At 42.9% G+C, this 14,347-nt stretch overlaps 1 protein-coding gene across 2 annotated transcripts; it reads left to right on the top strand.

The window, feature by feature from the left end:
- Positions 1-264: 264 nt before the first annotated feature.
- SNRPB (small nuclear ribonucleoprotein polypeptides B and B1) lies at positions 265-8,937 on the top strand. 2 transcript variants are annotated; one of them, XM_020906315.2, is made up of 7 exons: positions 265-397; positions 3,043-3,194; positions 4,892-5,003; positions 6,497-6,649; positions 7,352-7,490; positions 7,820-7,945; positions 8,781-8,937. In XM_020906315.2, the coding sequence occupies exons 1-7, from the start codon at positions 395-397 to the stop codon at positions 8,816-8,818; spliced, it is 723 nt and encodes a 240-aa protein (XP_020761974.1). In that variant the 5' UTR covers positions 265-394; the 3' UTR covers positions 8,819-8,937. The 2 variants fall into 2 exon arrangements, with proteins under 2 accessions (XP_020761974.1, XP_020761976.1); XM_020906317.2 differs by having other exon boundaries at positions 266-397; positions 8,637-8,937.
- Positions 8,938-14,347: the final 5,410 nt, after the last annotated feature.

The raw sequence follows: 14,347 nt of genomic DNA, 5'->3' as shown, positions 1-14,347 counted from the left end.
TTACCAGCTGAACTACCACGGAAGTCCTGTAGACAAGACAGCCGGGATAAAGTGTTGGGAGATAAGGACCGAAAGTTAACCGGCTGGGACGCGGGGGAATGGGTGGTGAAGGTGAAGAGGAGCAGCTCTAGTACCGACTGAAGCTAGGAAGCCGTCCAACAAAGAGGATCCGAAAATAGCACCGCCCAAAGCTCCGCCCTGCTCTAAACTCATAACTCAGCGCCTCGGCCGGAACTCAAGGGCCAACTCCGGGACCGGAAGCAGCTTCCCACCCGACCCCATTTTGCCCGCGGTTGCATTTCCGGTAACGGCGGCGGGAAGCGAGTTACTCGCTGCCTTCTAGGCCTCAGCTAAAGCGAATCCGGCGGGAATCCGAGCCATCAGAACCGCCACCATGGTGAGAAGGCGCAGACCAGCAGCACGGGAGTTCCCGAGTCTCTTGAGGGGTGGGGACCGCGATTAACCGGGAAGGAGGTCATGGGTTGACCGCTCAGGGGGTGAAGGCCCGGGCCGCGGCGCCTCCGTCTGGGTAGGAAAGACTCAGACCGTCGTCCCTCGGTGGTTTGGGGGAGGAGAAGGCTGGAAATAAGGGACCGAGGCCAGAGTCGGTTGGTGCGCTCGAGGTTAGCGCTGGGGCTCTTCAAGCCGCTGTGGCCTTAGTGCTTGGGATCCCATAGGCGCTGAGTAAACTTTGCGGCATAAATGTATGTGTGGGGCTTCTGAGCAGGCACCAACGCCGTAGAAGGACTGAGGAAGACCCGGTGAGAGGCTCAGTCTTGTGAAGGGTGAGGGTCCGAGGAGTTGCGGAAAGAGGTGGAAGGGCTTGTGGCCGCAAACAGTCTTGATTCCAGTAGATGGGGAGGAGGGAACGGAGGAAGAGTGAGCGGAGGAAAAGTTCAACTCTTTTGTGCAGCATGCATTTATTTATGCTTGAGTATGCCTGAGTTTTCAGGCCCTGGGGCTACACAGTGAAGTGTTTCCTTTCTTCACCGAGTTCACTCTTATTTGGAGACACGGGTAACATATTTAGGAATGGTAATTCAGCGTTAAGTAAAAGTAACGGCGGGGGCGCCTGGCAGAGTCCTAAAAGACTCACGCTTTGCCCCAGCGAAATTGCGAGAGAATAGCATAGATCTGAAGGACTGCAAGAACAAAGCGTGAAGGGTAGCACTGTTGAAAGTTCTTAGAGGAGAAAGGGAAGAATGGGGTGGGAGGAATTGGCGGGAATCTGATTAATCAATTAAAGGCTTTACATGCTATTTAATTTCGTTGGTGGTAAGGGATGCCATTGAAGGATTTTTAACAAGCAAAAGGGCACGTACTTATTTGTGTTCAGAAAGATAACTGTTGTGTAGCTGTTATATATTGGGTGAACCGGAAGCAGGATGTTGTTTAGAGAGTTGGTTAGAAGAGTAGGCACTGGATTCAGGCTGACTAGCTTTCAGCACAGCTTAACCTCTTACAGCCTAGTGACTTCATCTGTAAAGTCTGATTTTAAGGATTAAATGAGATAAGTAGTGCTTGTGGCAGTGCCTGCCAGTAAGCACCCAGTGCGAATTAGCTGTGGAAGACAGATGGAGCAATAAATATTACTGTTAAAGGTTCAGACCCGAGTGGTTAGAAGCTGTGATTACAGTTTAGTTAAAATGGCCATGTAAAAGAAACTGCACCGCATAAACTTGGGTCTTCAGGGTGACAAGAGTCAAGATTCTGATCCATGCATTTGTAGGTTTAGAAAACCTGTGCTTGTCCAACCTCACAGAGATGAATAGCAAGCACAGTGCCTGGTACCTCAAAGGCTCTTGGATGAGTTAGGACTGGTCAGACTAATGGGAGACTGATATAACAAATGCCGGATTGTTTATTCATAGAAATGTAACTGCCAAGGGCACTTGACAGTCCTCTTGTGAGGTCTATATACATGTAGCAGAACTACATTTGAATCCATTTTTGAAGCCGAAAAGGTTGTTGGGTTAAGGAGTATAGCAGCTTACATATTCTCATTATGTGTTCAAACTCATTAGCACTCTGACTAATAGGAGGTTTTCCATTTCTGAATGTAGTCTTGGAGACACACTAAAAAATTACTGATTTGGGGGGTCCATTCTCCTCTTCTAAGCTGATCATCCCCTTTCTGATAACAGGCTCTTCATTGATTGGGTTCTTAGGGCCAGTCCCATTCCAGCTGTTTTACTTGGTCCTTTATTTTTTTTAACTCAGTCTTTTTAATGGGATGGTGGTGTTCCACAGCACTGGAGTCGCCTGTAATCTGCACAGTGGCAGATGGCCACTAGTCTCTAATATGCATGGGTTTCAGTAGTTTGGAGCCATCTTACCCTCTTACTTCTGAAACATATACAACATTCAGTTCAATTCTGTCGCTCAGTCGTGTCCAACTCTTTGTGACCCCATGGACTGCAGCATACCAGGCCTCCCTGTCCATCACCAACTCCCGCAGTTTACTCAAACTCATGTCCGTTGAGTTGGTGATGCCATGCAACCATCTCATCCTCTGTCGTCCCCTTCTCCCACCTTTAATCTTTCCCAGCATCAGGGTCTTTTCAGATGAGTCAGTTTTTCGCATCAGGTGGCCAGTGTATTGGAGTTTCAGCTTCAGCGTCAGTCCTTCCCATGAATATTCAAGACTGATATCCTTTAGGGTGGACTGGTTGGATCTCTTTGCTGTCCAAGGGACTCTCGAGTCTTCTCCAACACCACAATTCAAAAGCATCAATTCTTCAGCACTCGGCTTTTCTTTATAGTCCAACTCTCACATCCATACATGACTACAGCATAGACAAAGATATACAACATAGACAAAGGCAGTTGTTACATGAAAAAGATGATTTTACGGGAAGGGAGAATAACAGGTCAGGTTTGAAAACAGGTGAGAGAATTCCTAGGAAATGGCTGTGGTTGAAAGATAGAACTGAGAATGAGAAAGACAAACAGAAAAGAAGGCTGCAGCAGAAGTTTTAAGGAAAGACAACAGGTTTATGGGTCCAAAAGAGCTGAGTCTCATTCCTGCTGATTTCTTTGCAGACCGTGGGCAAGAGCAGCAAGATGCTGCAACACATTGACTATAGGATGAGGTGTATCCTGCAAGATGGCCGTATCTTCATTGGCACCTTTAAAGCCTTTGACAAGCATATGAATTTGATCCTCTGTGACTGTGATGAGTTCAGGAAGATCAAGTAAGGAGGGGCTGTGGGGGGAGGGGTTGAGTGGATGGGGAGTGCATTGGGTGGGTGGGCCAAGTGGTAGGTGGGGACCAGCTGGCTGGTTCCTCTCAGTTTGCTCTCCTGTTTTACAGGGCAGATTAAAATGGAGAGTTTCTTAAATCTCTTTCCTTAGTCTTGCTCTTTACTTCTAGCAGAGTACAAGTTGTAAGGAGGGCTGCCAGGCTTTTTATTTCTCTGACTTTGTGTGCCCCTGGGTACTGGGGTAAAGGGCTCTCATGTTCTCCCCACAGGTGTGTAAGGGGGGAGAGCTTGATTTTCTGTCCTCATTGCCTATTTGTAAAGCTGTAGCCTAAAGGGCTCTCACAGTGCAGCCTGGTCTGAAACTGCTTTAAGAAGCCTCTGACCCTCTTCAGGGTAAGTGCTCAACTCCCCTTGTGGGTTTGGGGCCAGTGATTTTTGTTGTCATTTATAGAAACAATTGGAGAATACAGTCCCATAATTTGTTAGATAATTCCCTTGTCTTAGGACTCACAGATCTTACGCTTCTAGCTTAGTAAAAGATGTGGTCTAGTGTTTCAATCTGTTTTACAGTCAAGGCATCTTGAGGCCCAAAGAAGTTATGTAATTTCCTTGACTATTCAGCTCTCTTGCCACTGGAGTGTCCATAGTATGTTTCCAGTGGCTGTCAATTCCCTTTGATTCTCTTTGGGACTTTTGTTTTCTTTGTGGCATGAGGTCAAGAAGTATAGGACAGAAAATGTAGTGATGGCTGAGTGCCAGGTGCACATTAGAGAGTGGCCAACATTTTTAAATGAGACTAACTTTATTCTGGTAATGAAAATATGCCCATTGGAAAATATTTTTTAAAAGTACATAGAAATACATGAGAAAAAAACTTGAGATACCCAGAAAGGATTTTTAATTGTAAAAAGGCAGTACATGCTTTTTAAAAAAAATAAGATTCATAAAAGTTTTAAAAAAGAGGAAAAAATGATCACCCACAGGAAATTTATATAAAATATCATTAAAATGAAACCTTTAAGTAATTTTTAAAAATCAAGGTATTTTGTATTTCCTTTAATTTTAGAATATTGGCTTTGACTTTCCTTTCCCTATCTTGTTGCAGTTACTTTTTCCCACTCTATCTTGTTTGTATTTTGCTCATCTTTTTCTGCTTGTGGATATTTGGAGATTTGTTTTTGTTCTTTGAGGATAGAAATGTAATTTCTATGTAGCTAATCTCTTAACCTTTTCCTTTATGGCTTCTATTTCTAATGTGAGATGAGAGACAGAGTTGTAGTTCTGTGGGGTTGAATTAATACTGGAAGGAGACTGCATGTAAGTAGAGTTAGTGGGATTCAGTTGACTTGAGGAATTGTTTCAACTGCCTTCCTGACATTGTTAAGGCCTTAAGCTGAAGGAAGAAAAAGGGTAATAGCAACAAAGAGTTGACTGAGGAAAGGCTTTCACAGTGGCTTTGCGAGTGAGCCAGGGCTGGGCTTTCTTGACTCTTTGTCTTATCTCTTGGTCTGTGCATCCTCTTGGCATGGGACACAACCATCTAATGGGGGGAGGTTACAAGTTTAGCCTGTCAGTAGATTTAGTGTAAAACAAGACTTGAAGGGCCCCTAGGTAGGTGAACATGAGCTTTACCCTTTTTCTAATGCTTATTTTTTTTTGTTTGTTTCTTCTCCTAAACCTGTCTTTAGACCGAAGAACTCAAAACAAGCAGAGAGAGAAGAGAAGCGAGTCCTTGGTCTCGTGCTACTTCGAGGGGAGAACCTGGTCTCAATGACAGTAGAGGGACCACCTCCAAAAGATGTAAGTCAGAACTTGAGAGCCAGTGCAAGGCCAGGAGCCTTGTGCAAGGGAGGTGCCACCCTGAGCTGGGGCCTGTGTGGGGTTCTCTGTTTCATTGCAGTGCTCACAGGTATCTTCTGGTTTCTGTTTCCCTTATACGGATAATAAACCAGAATCTTAAAGAGGTTACTTTGCAAGTCAGAAGTAAGGAACTAGGATTTGAGGGTTTGTAACTTTAAAGCCGTCTCTTCCTTAGTTGATGTACATAGTCAATAGAAGAGACACTTAAGGCCTCCTGGGTCAGTTCTTAATGTGATGACAGTCTAGTTGGACCATAAAAAATTGTAACTCCAAACAATAGAATACATGTATATTTTTTGTATAGTTATGGAATAATAGTTAATATTTAAGTTAATATTTAATTAAGCATCTGCTATTTGCCAGGCCCTTCAGTATTTAATCCATGTTGACAGTCTTTTGAGATAAATTATTCCCACTTTATAGATAATGCAAATTGAAATTTAGTAACTTGCACAAGCTGGAAAGTGCTGAAACTGTCATTTGATTCCAGGCAGTATTGCTAACATCAGCCTCCCTTTAGAAATAGAAGAGGCTTTAGAGAACCTAACCAAATTTGTTTTCCCTTTTTCATTTTAAGATACTGTTTGTTAAAGGAATAATCTTGTTACCTTGTTTTAATTTTTGTCCACATATATATATATATATGTTGGGTTTGTTTCTTTCTTACTTGTAATAGCTATGTATCATTCTGCTTTTTAACTTAACATTGTAAACATATTTCCAGTTGCTGTATTCAAAAGTCATGTTAATGACGTAAAGATACTTTCAAGTGAGTGCAGAGTAGTTTATCCTAGTTATTTCCTTCTGTTTAGACTCTTACATACAAAGGATGTTACCATGTTTCTGATTCAAGGCCTATGTACCTATTCATAGCTTTGGTATCTATTTCCAGTAGAATTTGCTACTCTAAATAGCCAATTGTAAACCTTCGGGACCACAGCCAGTTTTGTTAAAACCTCTTCATTGGCAGGTAAGGAAGCAGTACTAGAATGGTGGGATTCAGTTCAGTTCAGTCACGTCGTGTCTGACTCTTTGTGACCCCATGAATCGCAGCCCACTGTCCCTACTATCACCCACCAAGTGAGAATCAGAGCTAGGTCTGGACCTCATATCTTTTTGTCAGGTCAAATACTCTTAATCTGTCATAGACACCCTTTTGGGTGGAGACTTGGCTATGGGTTTATTTAATTTTCATAGGAATGCATATTGGTTGAGTTGTGCAGGTTTCTCTTGACTTAAAACTCTTAAGTTCTTTTAGCCTGCTAGGCATAATCTTGGATGGAGGAGGATTGGTGTTAATAGGAATGGATAGTGTTTATAAGAAGGTGTTTTGATGTCCTGTGAATCTCAGGGGTTCTCTTGGCATGATATTCCAAAGTGTACTTATTATTCTCTAGGCCACAAGCATATTAACATATATATTTATTTTTCAGACTGGCATTGCCCGAGTGCCACTTGCTGGAGCTGCTGGGGGCCCAGGGATTGGCAGAGCTGCTGGTAGAGGAATCCCAGCTGGGGTTCCTATGCCTCAGGCTCCTGCAGGACTTGCTGGGCCAGTCCGAGGGGTTGGTGGTCCATCCCAACAGGTGAGGAGTTGGAGGAAGGAGCACCAGCTTCTGTAGTTAAAGGATACAGTGAAGATCTGAGTCCAGAATGACCAACTAGGCTGTGATTGTCAAGCTATCAGTATTTTACTGTGCTCCATACATGGTTGAAAAGTCGAGCAAAAAGGAAAGCTTGCATGAAAAGTTTTTGATGCATGAAGTTTCTGACAAGCTGTTTTAGAGTAAAGTATTTCCATGACAACATTTGAAATCTTAACCCTTGAACAATATGGGGGTTAGGAATGCCAACTCCGCAGGTGAAAATTTGTGTATAACTTTACAGTTGGCTCATTATGTCCATGGATTCAAGCCAAGATTGTGCACAGTACTGTAGTATGTATTTAGGGAGAAGAATGCATATAAGTGGACCCTGGCAGATTAAAACCATGTTCAAGGATCAGCTGTACTATAGCTTTTACAACCTATTGTCAGTCCTGTTTGAGCATGCAAATGCCTTATCTAATTTGGATTGGGCATCCTTAACTTAGGCCTGGAAAACAGGAATTGAACTTAAAATCATGCTTGATCTCCTCTGGCATAATAGGTTTTGATATGAAGTCTGATGCTTTGAGTTGTAGTTCAGCAGATTTGGTGTCTGCTGTTTGTTTACCAAGTTGAAGAGGAGAGAGGGACACTGCATTGCACTGTACTGTTCTGCCTAACTTCTTTCCTTTGTCTTCCTAGGTGATGACCCCACAAGGAAGAGGTACTGTTGCAGCAGCTGCAGCTGCTGCCACAGCCAGTATTGCAGGGGCCCCAACCCAGTACCCACCTGGCCGTGCAGGTCCTCCACCACCTATGGGCCGAGGGGCACCCCCTCCAGGTGAGGAGCCCAGGAGGAGTCCATTGTTAATTGATAGAAGATGCCTTAGCTGGATTTATGATGAGATATAACCTTGACTGAAACTGATGATGAGTTTGTGTAATTAAGCAGGATTACTCTGAGATCCAGCTTGGTTGACTGACTTTGGAACTAGCCAGCCAAGAGCTCTATCTCTGGCTCAAGTCCTAGTGCTAGGAAGGACTGGAAGGGTGGAATGGTCCCTCTGTCTTAGAATGTGGTGAACAGTTTTGTCTCTTTCCTGCTACCTTTTTTACTTTTCCTGCTATGATGGACACTTGAGCTGTTTTCTTGGGACTTTTCTCTTGCAGGCATGATGGGCCCACCTCCTGGTATGAGGCCTCCCATGGGTCCCCCAATGGGGATCCCACCTGGACGAGGAACTCCTATGGGCATGCCGCCACCGGGGATGCGGCCTCCTCCCCCAGGGATGCGAGGTAAGTGCCTGTATTAGTGGCGTTGATTCCCTAGAGCTATGTTGGGTTAGGAATTGGAGAGAAGGTTGGAGTTAGACCATACCTTCTTGGCTTTTATGCCTTAAGTTTAGGGAAGTGAACACTTAGAGGACAACTTTGTTCAGAAAGGAAAGAGGGAACAAGCATTTCTTAAATGGAACTTACTTTGCTCTTAGAATAGTGAAAACCTCCCGGTACACAGTACTTCAGTGTCTAAGGCAGTATTCTCTGGTCATTGTAAAATAGTGCATTTTGTTGCATGACCAAGAAAGGTCTTAGGCCCTTTGGTTTGGGAGTGGCTAGTAATTAAGGAGGGATTCTGGGCTTTTCTGTACTATTTATTATGGATTATCTGTTTAACTCCAGTTTGAGAAATGCTGATGTAGATCAGTTCTCTTGTTTTATAGGTGAGAAACAGGCCCATAGAGAGCTCAGTGTCCAGGCCAGGGTTCTTTTCATGAAGCCATAGTGGCCTATAAGTTAACCCGTGGCCAAACTGGCTGATCACTGTATTTATAGTTTTCCATTACTGAGCTTTATAAGCATAGGAGCCCATGGCCCCAGTGAAGTCCCCCTCTGATCATTTGGTAACTGCCGGGTGTGGGAGGCTGGGGTAGGGTGGGGATTTGAGTTGCAGATCAGGCACTGACTAAACTTCTTACTCTTACTTCAGGCCTTCTTTGACCTTGGCCACAGAGTTATGGAAGTAGCTCCACAGAGGCTTGGGCCTGATTCTCCAGGGCCACGTTACCACACCTGTTTGTTTGTTAAGCCGTTGTTCGCGGAGTCTCACCGGATTGTCTGGTTTCCCTTACAGGGCCCCCTCCCCCGGGAATGCGCCCACCAAGGCCCTAGGCTCATCTTGGCCCTCCTCAGCTCCCTGCCTGTTTCCCGTAAGGCTGTACATAGTCCTTTTACTTCCTTGTGGCCTGTGACACTAGTTTATAATAAACTCTTTAAGAGAATATTATAAATGCACCTAGTATGTTTGTTTATTTTCAGAAAAACCGTTGATGTATTGGGTGCTTGATAAGAATCAAGAAGGGTTGCTTTGGAAAAACTAGCCCTAATCCTTAGTTATTTCCCTTGTAAAATACTGTATTCATTTGCAGGGATGTACAGCCTCATTCAAGAGAATTACAAAATCAAACTGTAAGCAAGCATTTTCACCTGTTCTACTGGCAGAACTAATTTTGTTAAAATTAACATTAATACTGTATTGATGAGGATTGTGAATTGGTATGTCCTCTTTGGAAGGCACTAATCAAGATAACTTCTTAAGCAGTACTTTATTTTCTTTAGAAACTAAATTTCCATCTTAAAGTTGAAAATTGGCAACAAGTCTTTACAATTTAGGAACTTCCTCCATAGCCTCTCTAAAGATCTCAATTCCTAAACTGTACCATGAGCTCTGAAATGGTGTTCACCACACCATTCTGGAAGTTTTCACATCTTAAATGTGAGATCTGACACCTCTTGTTAACAAAGGCAACTGTTAAAAGCTGTCTTCCTTTTGGCTAACGCAGTCCACCAGCAATGTTAACAATTTACTATTTAAAAATAAAACTACTCTCAAGCATTGTTTGAAACTGTTAGACTGGGAATCTTTTCCAGAGCATTCACTCCCTGAGAGAAAAGAGAGATCCTAACCAGTTGCTTCTACGGACAATAACCCCTTCGGTGTATGTAACGTAATGTCCTTTGAAGCATAACTCAAAAGGTCAGGAATCCTTGGTCATCCTGACAAACTTAATGGCATTTACGTATGAGATATATCTGAAACTGATCCCAGACCAAGTATTGCAACCATAATCCCAAATAATTCCATTATTTAGCACACGAAATTCCTACTGAGTTGCCAGAGCTAGCGCAGAGTGATGGTTCATCATCTTTTACAAGTAAGAAAAAAAGCAAGAAGGAAAGGGAACTTCTTCCTAAATTTGTCAAATTGATGGCTATCTCTTCATGTCTTTGATATGACTGAGAGTCCTCAATTTCCTCATTTGAGGAGTCCGTTTCCAAAGTTACTGTCAAGATCAAGAAGCACTTTCAGGATTTTCTTTGCCGTGGCCCAAGAACTCCAGTCTTTCAATAGGAATCTCCTCCTTCATGGCTTTCTAAACATACTGCTGGTAGCACTAGAAGAGGCCAGTGCATGGGTCCCTGGAGCCATCCTCCTTGAGGAACTTACTGGCAAACCAGCGATTGAAACAGGTTGGTTTCAAGAAAACAAGTCTTGATGACCTTGGGCTGCATTCTTATATTTGACACTAAAAGCTCAAGGGAAAAAAAAAATGGATTTCATCAGATTTGGAAATTGCATCAAAGGACATTATCAAGAATGTGAAAATGTAACTTACAGAATGGAAGAAAATATTTGCAAAGCATATATCTGATTTGTGTTTAAAATCCAGACTACTAATTTTATAAAAAGAACTTTGAAAACTCAACTATAGATAAACAGCCCAATTAAAAAGTCAACAATGGAATACACATTTCTTCAAAGAAGATACACAAATGGACAACACATGAAAAATTTCATCATTGGTCATTAAATTCAAAATCAAACCCACAATGAGATATCACTTTAACCCACTAGGATGACTTTAATGGGGAAAAAAAGCTGGCAAGGATCTGGAGAAATACTGCATTACTGGTAAGAATGTAAAATGTTGCAGCGACTATGTAAAATGATTTGGGAGTTCCTCAAAAAGATAAACAGTTACCATACAATTCTACTCTTAAGTATGTATCCAAGAGAAATGAAAATATATGTTTACACAGAAACTTGGATACAAATGTTTGTAGTAGAATTCATAACAGGCAAAAGGTGGGAACAGCCCAGCTGTCCATCAGTGGATTAATTGATAGGTAAATTGTGGGCTGTACATTCAATGGAATATTATTCAGCCATAAAAGGAATGAAATATTGATACTGCTACTACTTGGATGAACCTTGAGTATATTCTGCTAAGTAAAAGAAATTGATCTCAGACAGCAGTGAGCAGCCCTTAAGAGGGATCTTCCTGCTCAGGAATTGAACATGGGTAGCCTGGATGAAAGGGTTTCCCAGGTGGCACTAGTGGCAAAGAACCTATCTGCCAATGAAGGAGACATAAAGAGCTGTGGGTTCAATCCCCTGGAGGAGGGCATGGCAACCCACTCCAGTATTGTTGCTTGGAGAATCCCATGGACAGAGGAGCCTGGTGGGCTACAGTCAATAGGGTTGCAAAGAATCGGACATGACTGAAATGACTTAGCACGCACACATGCAGCCTGGATGAAAACCAGGAATCCTAGATACTACACCACCAGGGGCTAGAGGTTAGAAGGAAAATTTCTGTCTTACCCTTCTGAAAGAATGTTTCAAGGAGGCAGAAACTGAAAATGGGTGCAGTTTATTATTTGATACAGCATGAGATGTGGGAGAGCACAACAGAGAAACTGTTTATTTAATACAGGTGGACGAATCTAGAGCATGTATACAGTGAAGTAAGTAAAAAATAATGTATTAACATATGGAATCTAGAAAAATGGATATTGATGAAGCTATTTGCAAGGAAGCGATGGAGATGCAGATGTAGAGAATGGACTTGTGGATGCAGTGGGGGAGGAAAAGGGGGACAAATTGAGAAAGTAGCATCAGTGTGTATATATATACACTATATATAGTGTATATATATATATATATATATATATATATATATGTATGTATATATGTATATACTATCAGGTGTAAGATGGATAGCTAGTGAGAAGTTGCTGTGTAGAACAGGGAGCCCATTCTGGTGCTCTATGATGACCTGGAGGGATGGGATGGGGGGAGAGGAGGGGAGGGTTGGGTGTATAATTACGGCTGATTTGCATTGTATGGCAGAAACCAACAGCACTGTAAAATTTTTTTAAAAATTTACATATACTATATGCCGTTAAAAAGATACTGCAAAAAAAGAACAAAAAAAAAAAACCTGAAGCAAGCCAGAAATACACAGCTAAAGAGAAAGAGTATGGGCACCCTCTACTAAGTCAGGACACAGATTAGAGGTGATTTGTTGTTCAGTCAGTCAGTCATGTCCAACTCTGTAACCCCATGGACTGCAGCACGCCAGGTTCATCTCTTGGAGCTTGCTCAAACTCATGTTCATTGAGTCAGTGATGCCATTTAACCATCTCGTCCTTTGTTGTCCCCTTCTGCCTTCAATCTTTCCCAGCATCAGGGTCTATTCTAATGAGTCAGCTCTTCACATCAGGTGGCCAAAATATTGGAGCTTCACCTTCAGCATCAGTCCCCTTCCAATGAATATTCAGGGTTGATTTCCTTTAGGATTAACTGGTTTGATCTTGCTATCCAAGGGACTCTCAAGAGTCTTCTCCAACACCACAGTTCAAAAGCATCAATTCTTTGGTGCTCAGCCTTTATGGTTCAGCTCTCACATCCATACACGACTACTGGAAAAACAATAGCTTTGACTATACAGACCTTTGTTGGCAAAGTAATGTCTCTGCTCCTTAAAACAGTTTGTCATAGCTTTTCTTCCAAGGAGCATCTTTAATTTCATGGCTGCAGTCACCATCTGCAGTGATTTTGGAGCCCAAGAAAATAAAATCTGTCACTGTTTCCATTGTTTCCCTATCTATTTGCCATGAAGTGATGGGATCAGATGCCATGATCTTCATGTTTTGAATGTTGAGTTTTAAGCCGGCTTTTTCACTCTCCTCTTTCATCTTTATCAAGAGGCTGTTTAGTTCCTTTTCACTTTCTGCCATAAGTGAATGGGGTGGCATATGCATATCTGAGGTTATTGATATTTCTCCCAGCAGTCTTGATTCCAGCTTGTGATTCATCCAGCCTGGCATTTCGAATGATGTACTCTGCATAGATGTTAAATAAGCAGGATGACAATACAGCTTTGACGTACTCCTTTCCCTATTTGGAACCAGTCTGTTGTTCCATGTCTGGTTCTAACTGTTTCTTCTTGACCTGCATACAGGTTTCTCATGAGACAGGTAAGGTGGTCTGGTATTCCCATCTCGAAGAATTTTCCACATTTTGTTGTGAACCACACAAAGAGGTGATTGAAGTCACTCATATAGCACAGTCCTTCAGTGTCTTTGTTTACATTTGACCAATTGTTTCTTTCTTCACTCTTAATTAGTCCTTGGACCCTCCCCCAGCTGCCTATGCAACATTTTTCTAAGATGGATTTCACCACAGAGGCTTGTGGGTACATGTCTACACTTATTATGGGAGGTGTTGCTCCCTCCCTCCCCCCAACTTTTTTAAGCTTTTTTATTTTTCTTCCCATTGTCTCTCCCTCCTTGATCCTCTACTTGTCCTGGTATTTCTTTCTTTTTTCTTTTTAATTTTTGGCTGTTCTGGGTCTTCATTGCTGCCAGACTTCTCTAGTTTCAGTGAACAGAGCAGGGGCCACTCTCTAGTTGCAGTGCACAGGCTTCTCATTGTGGTGGTTTCTCTTGTTGCAGAGCACAGGTTCTAGGGTGCGTGGGCTGAGAAGTGTGGTTCCTAGACTCTAGAGCACAGGCTCAGTAGTTGCAGTGCCACAGGCTCAGTTGCTCTGTGGCATGTGGTATCTTCCTGGATCTGGGATTGACTTGTGTCTCCTGCATTGGCAGGTGTATTCTTTACCACTGAGCCACCAGGTTAGCCCTTCTTCCCTGTCTGACCCCCAAGGAGACTTCTTCATGTGCAGACAGGGAAGTTTCCCTTGACCTCAGGAGTGGTCATCTTATCTCCATTTTAGCAGAACTCAGCTTCTGCCACTAGCTTTGTCCTTGGAGTGTCTGGGTGAGAACAAAGCTCCAATTTTACTCCACTTAACAAGCACCATCTGCCTAGTCCAGGGGCCCGTTTATCTCTTATCTCAAAACTAGACCCAGCAGGGGATATATGGCTCCTTTTTGTTTTTAGTTTGCATGTTCTTTTTAAATTGAGATATTTGTTGTCGGTGTTCAGTCACTAAGTCATGTCCAACTCTTTGTGACCCCATGAACTGTAGCATGCCAGGCTTCTCTTCCTTCACTATCTCCTGGAGTTTGCTCAAACTCATGTCCATTGAGTTGGTGATGTCATCCAACCATCTCATCCTCTCTCACCCCCTTCCCCTCCTGCCCTCAATCCTTCCCAGCATCAGGGTCTTTTCCGATGAGTTGGCTCTTCACATCAGGTGGCCAAAATATTGGAGTATCAGCTTCAGCATCAGTCCTTCCAATGAATAGGGTTGACTTCCTTTAGGACTGACTGGTTTGATCTCCTTGCTGTCCAAGGGACTCCTCCTGCAGCACCACAGTTCGAAAGCATCAATTCTTTGGCACTCAGCCTTCTTTATGGTCCAATTCTCACATCCATACATGACTACTGGAGAA

The sequence above is a fragment of the Odocoileus virginianus genome, chromosome 9 (assembly GCF_023699985.2).
Source record: "Odocoileus virginianus isolate 20LAN1187 ecotype Illinois chromosome 9, Ovbor_1.2, whole genome shotgun sequence".
In the NCBI taxonomy this organism is placed as follows: Eukaryota; Metazoa; Chordata; class Mammalia; order Artiodactyla; family Cervidae; genus Odocoileus; species Odocoileus virginianus.
Note: the sequence above shows the minus strand (reverse complement) of the source record. Positions and strands in the feature narration are given on the sequence as shown.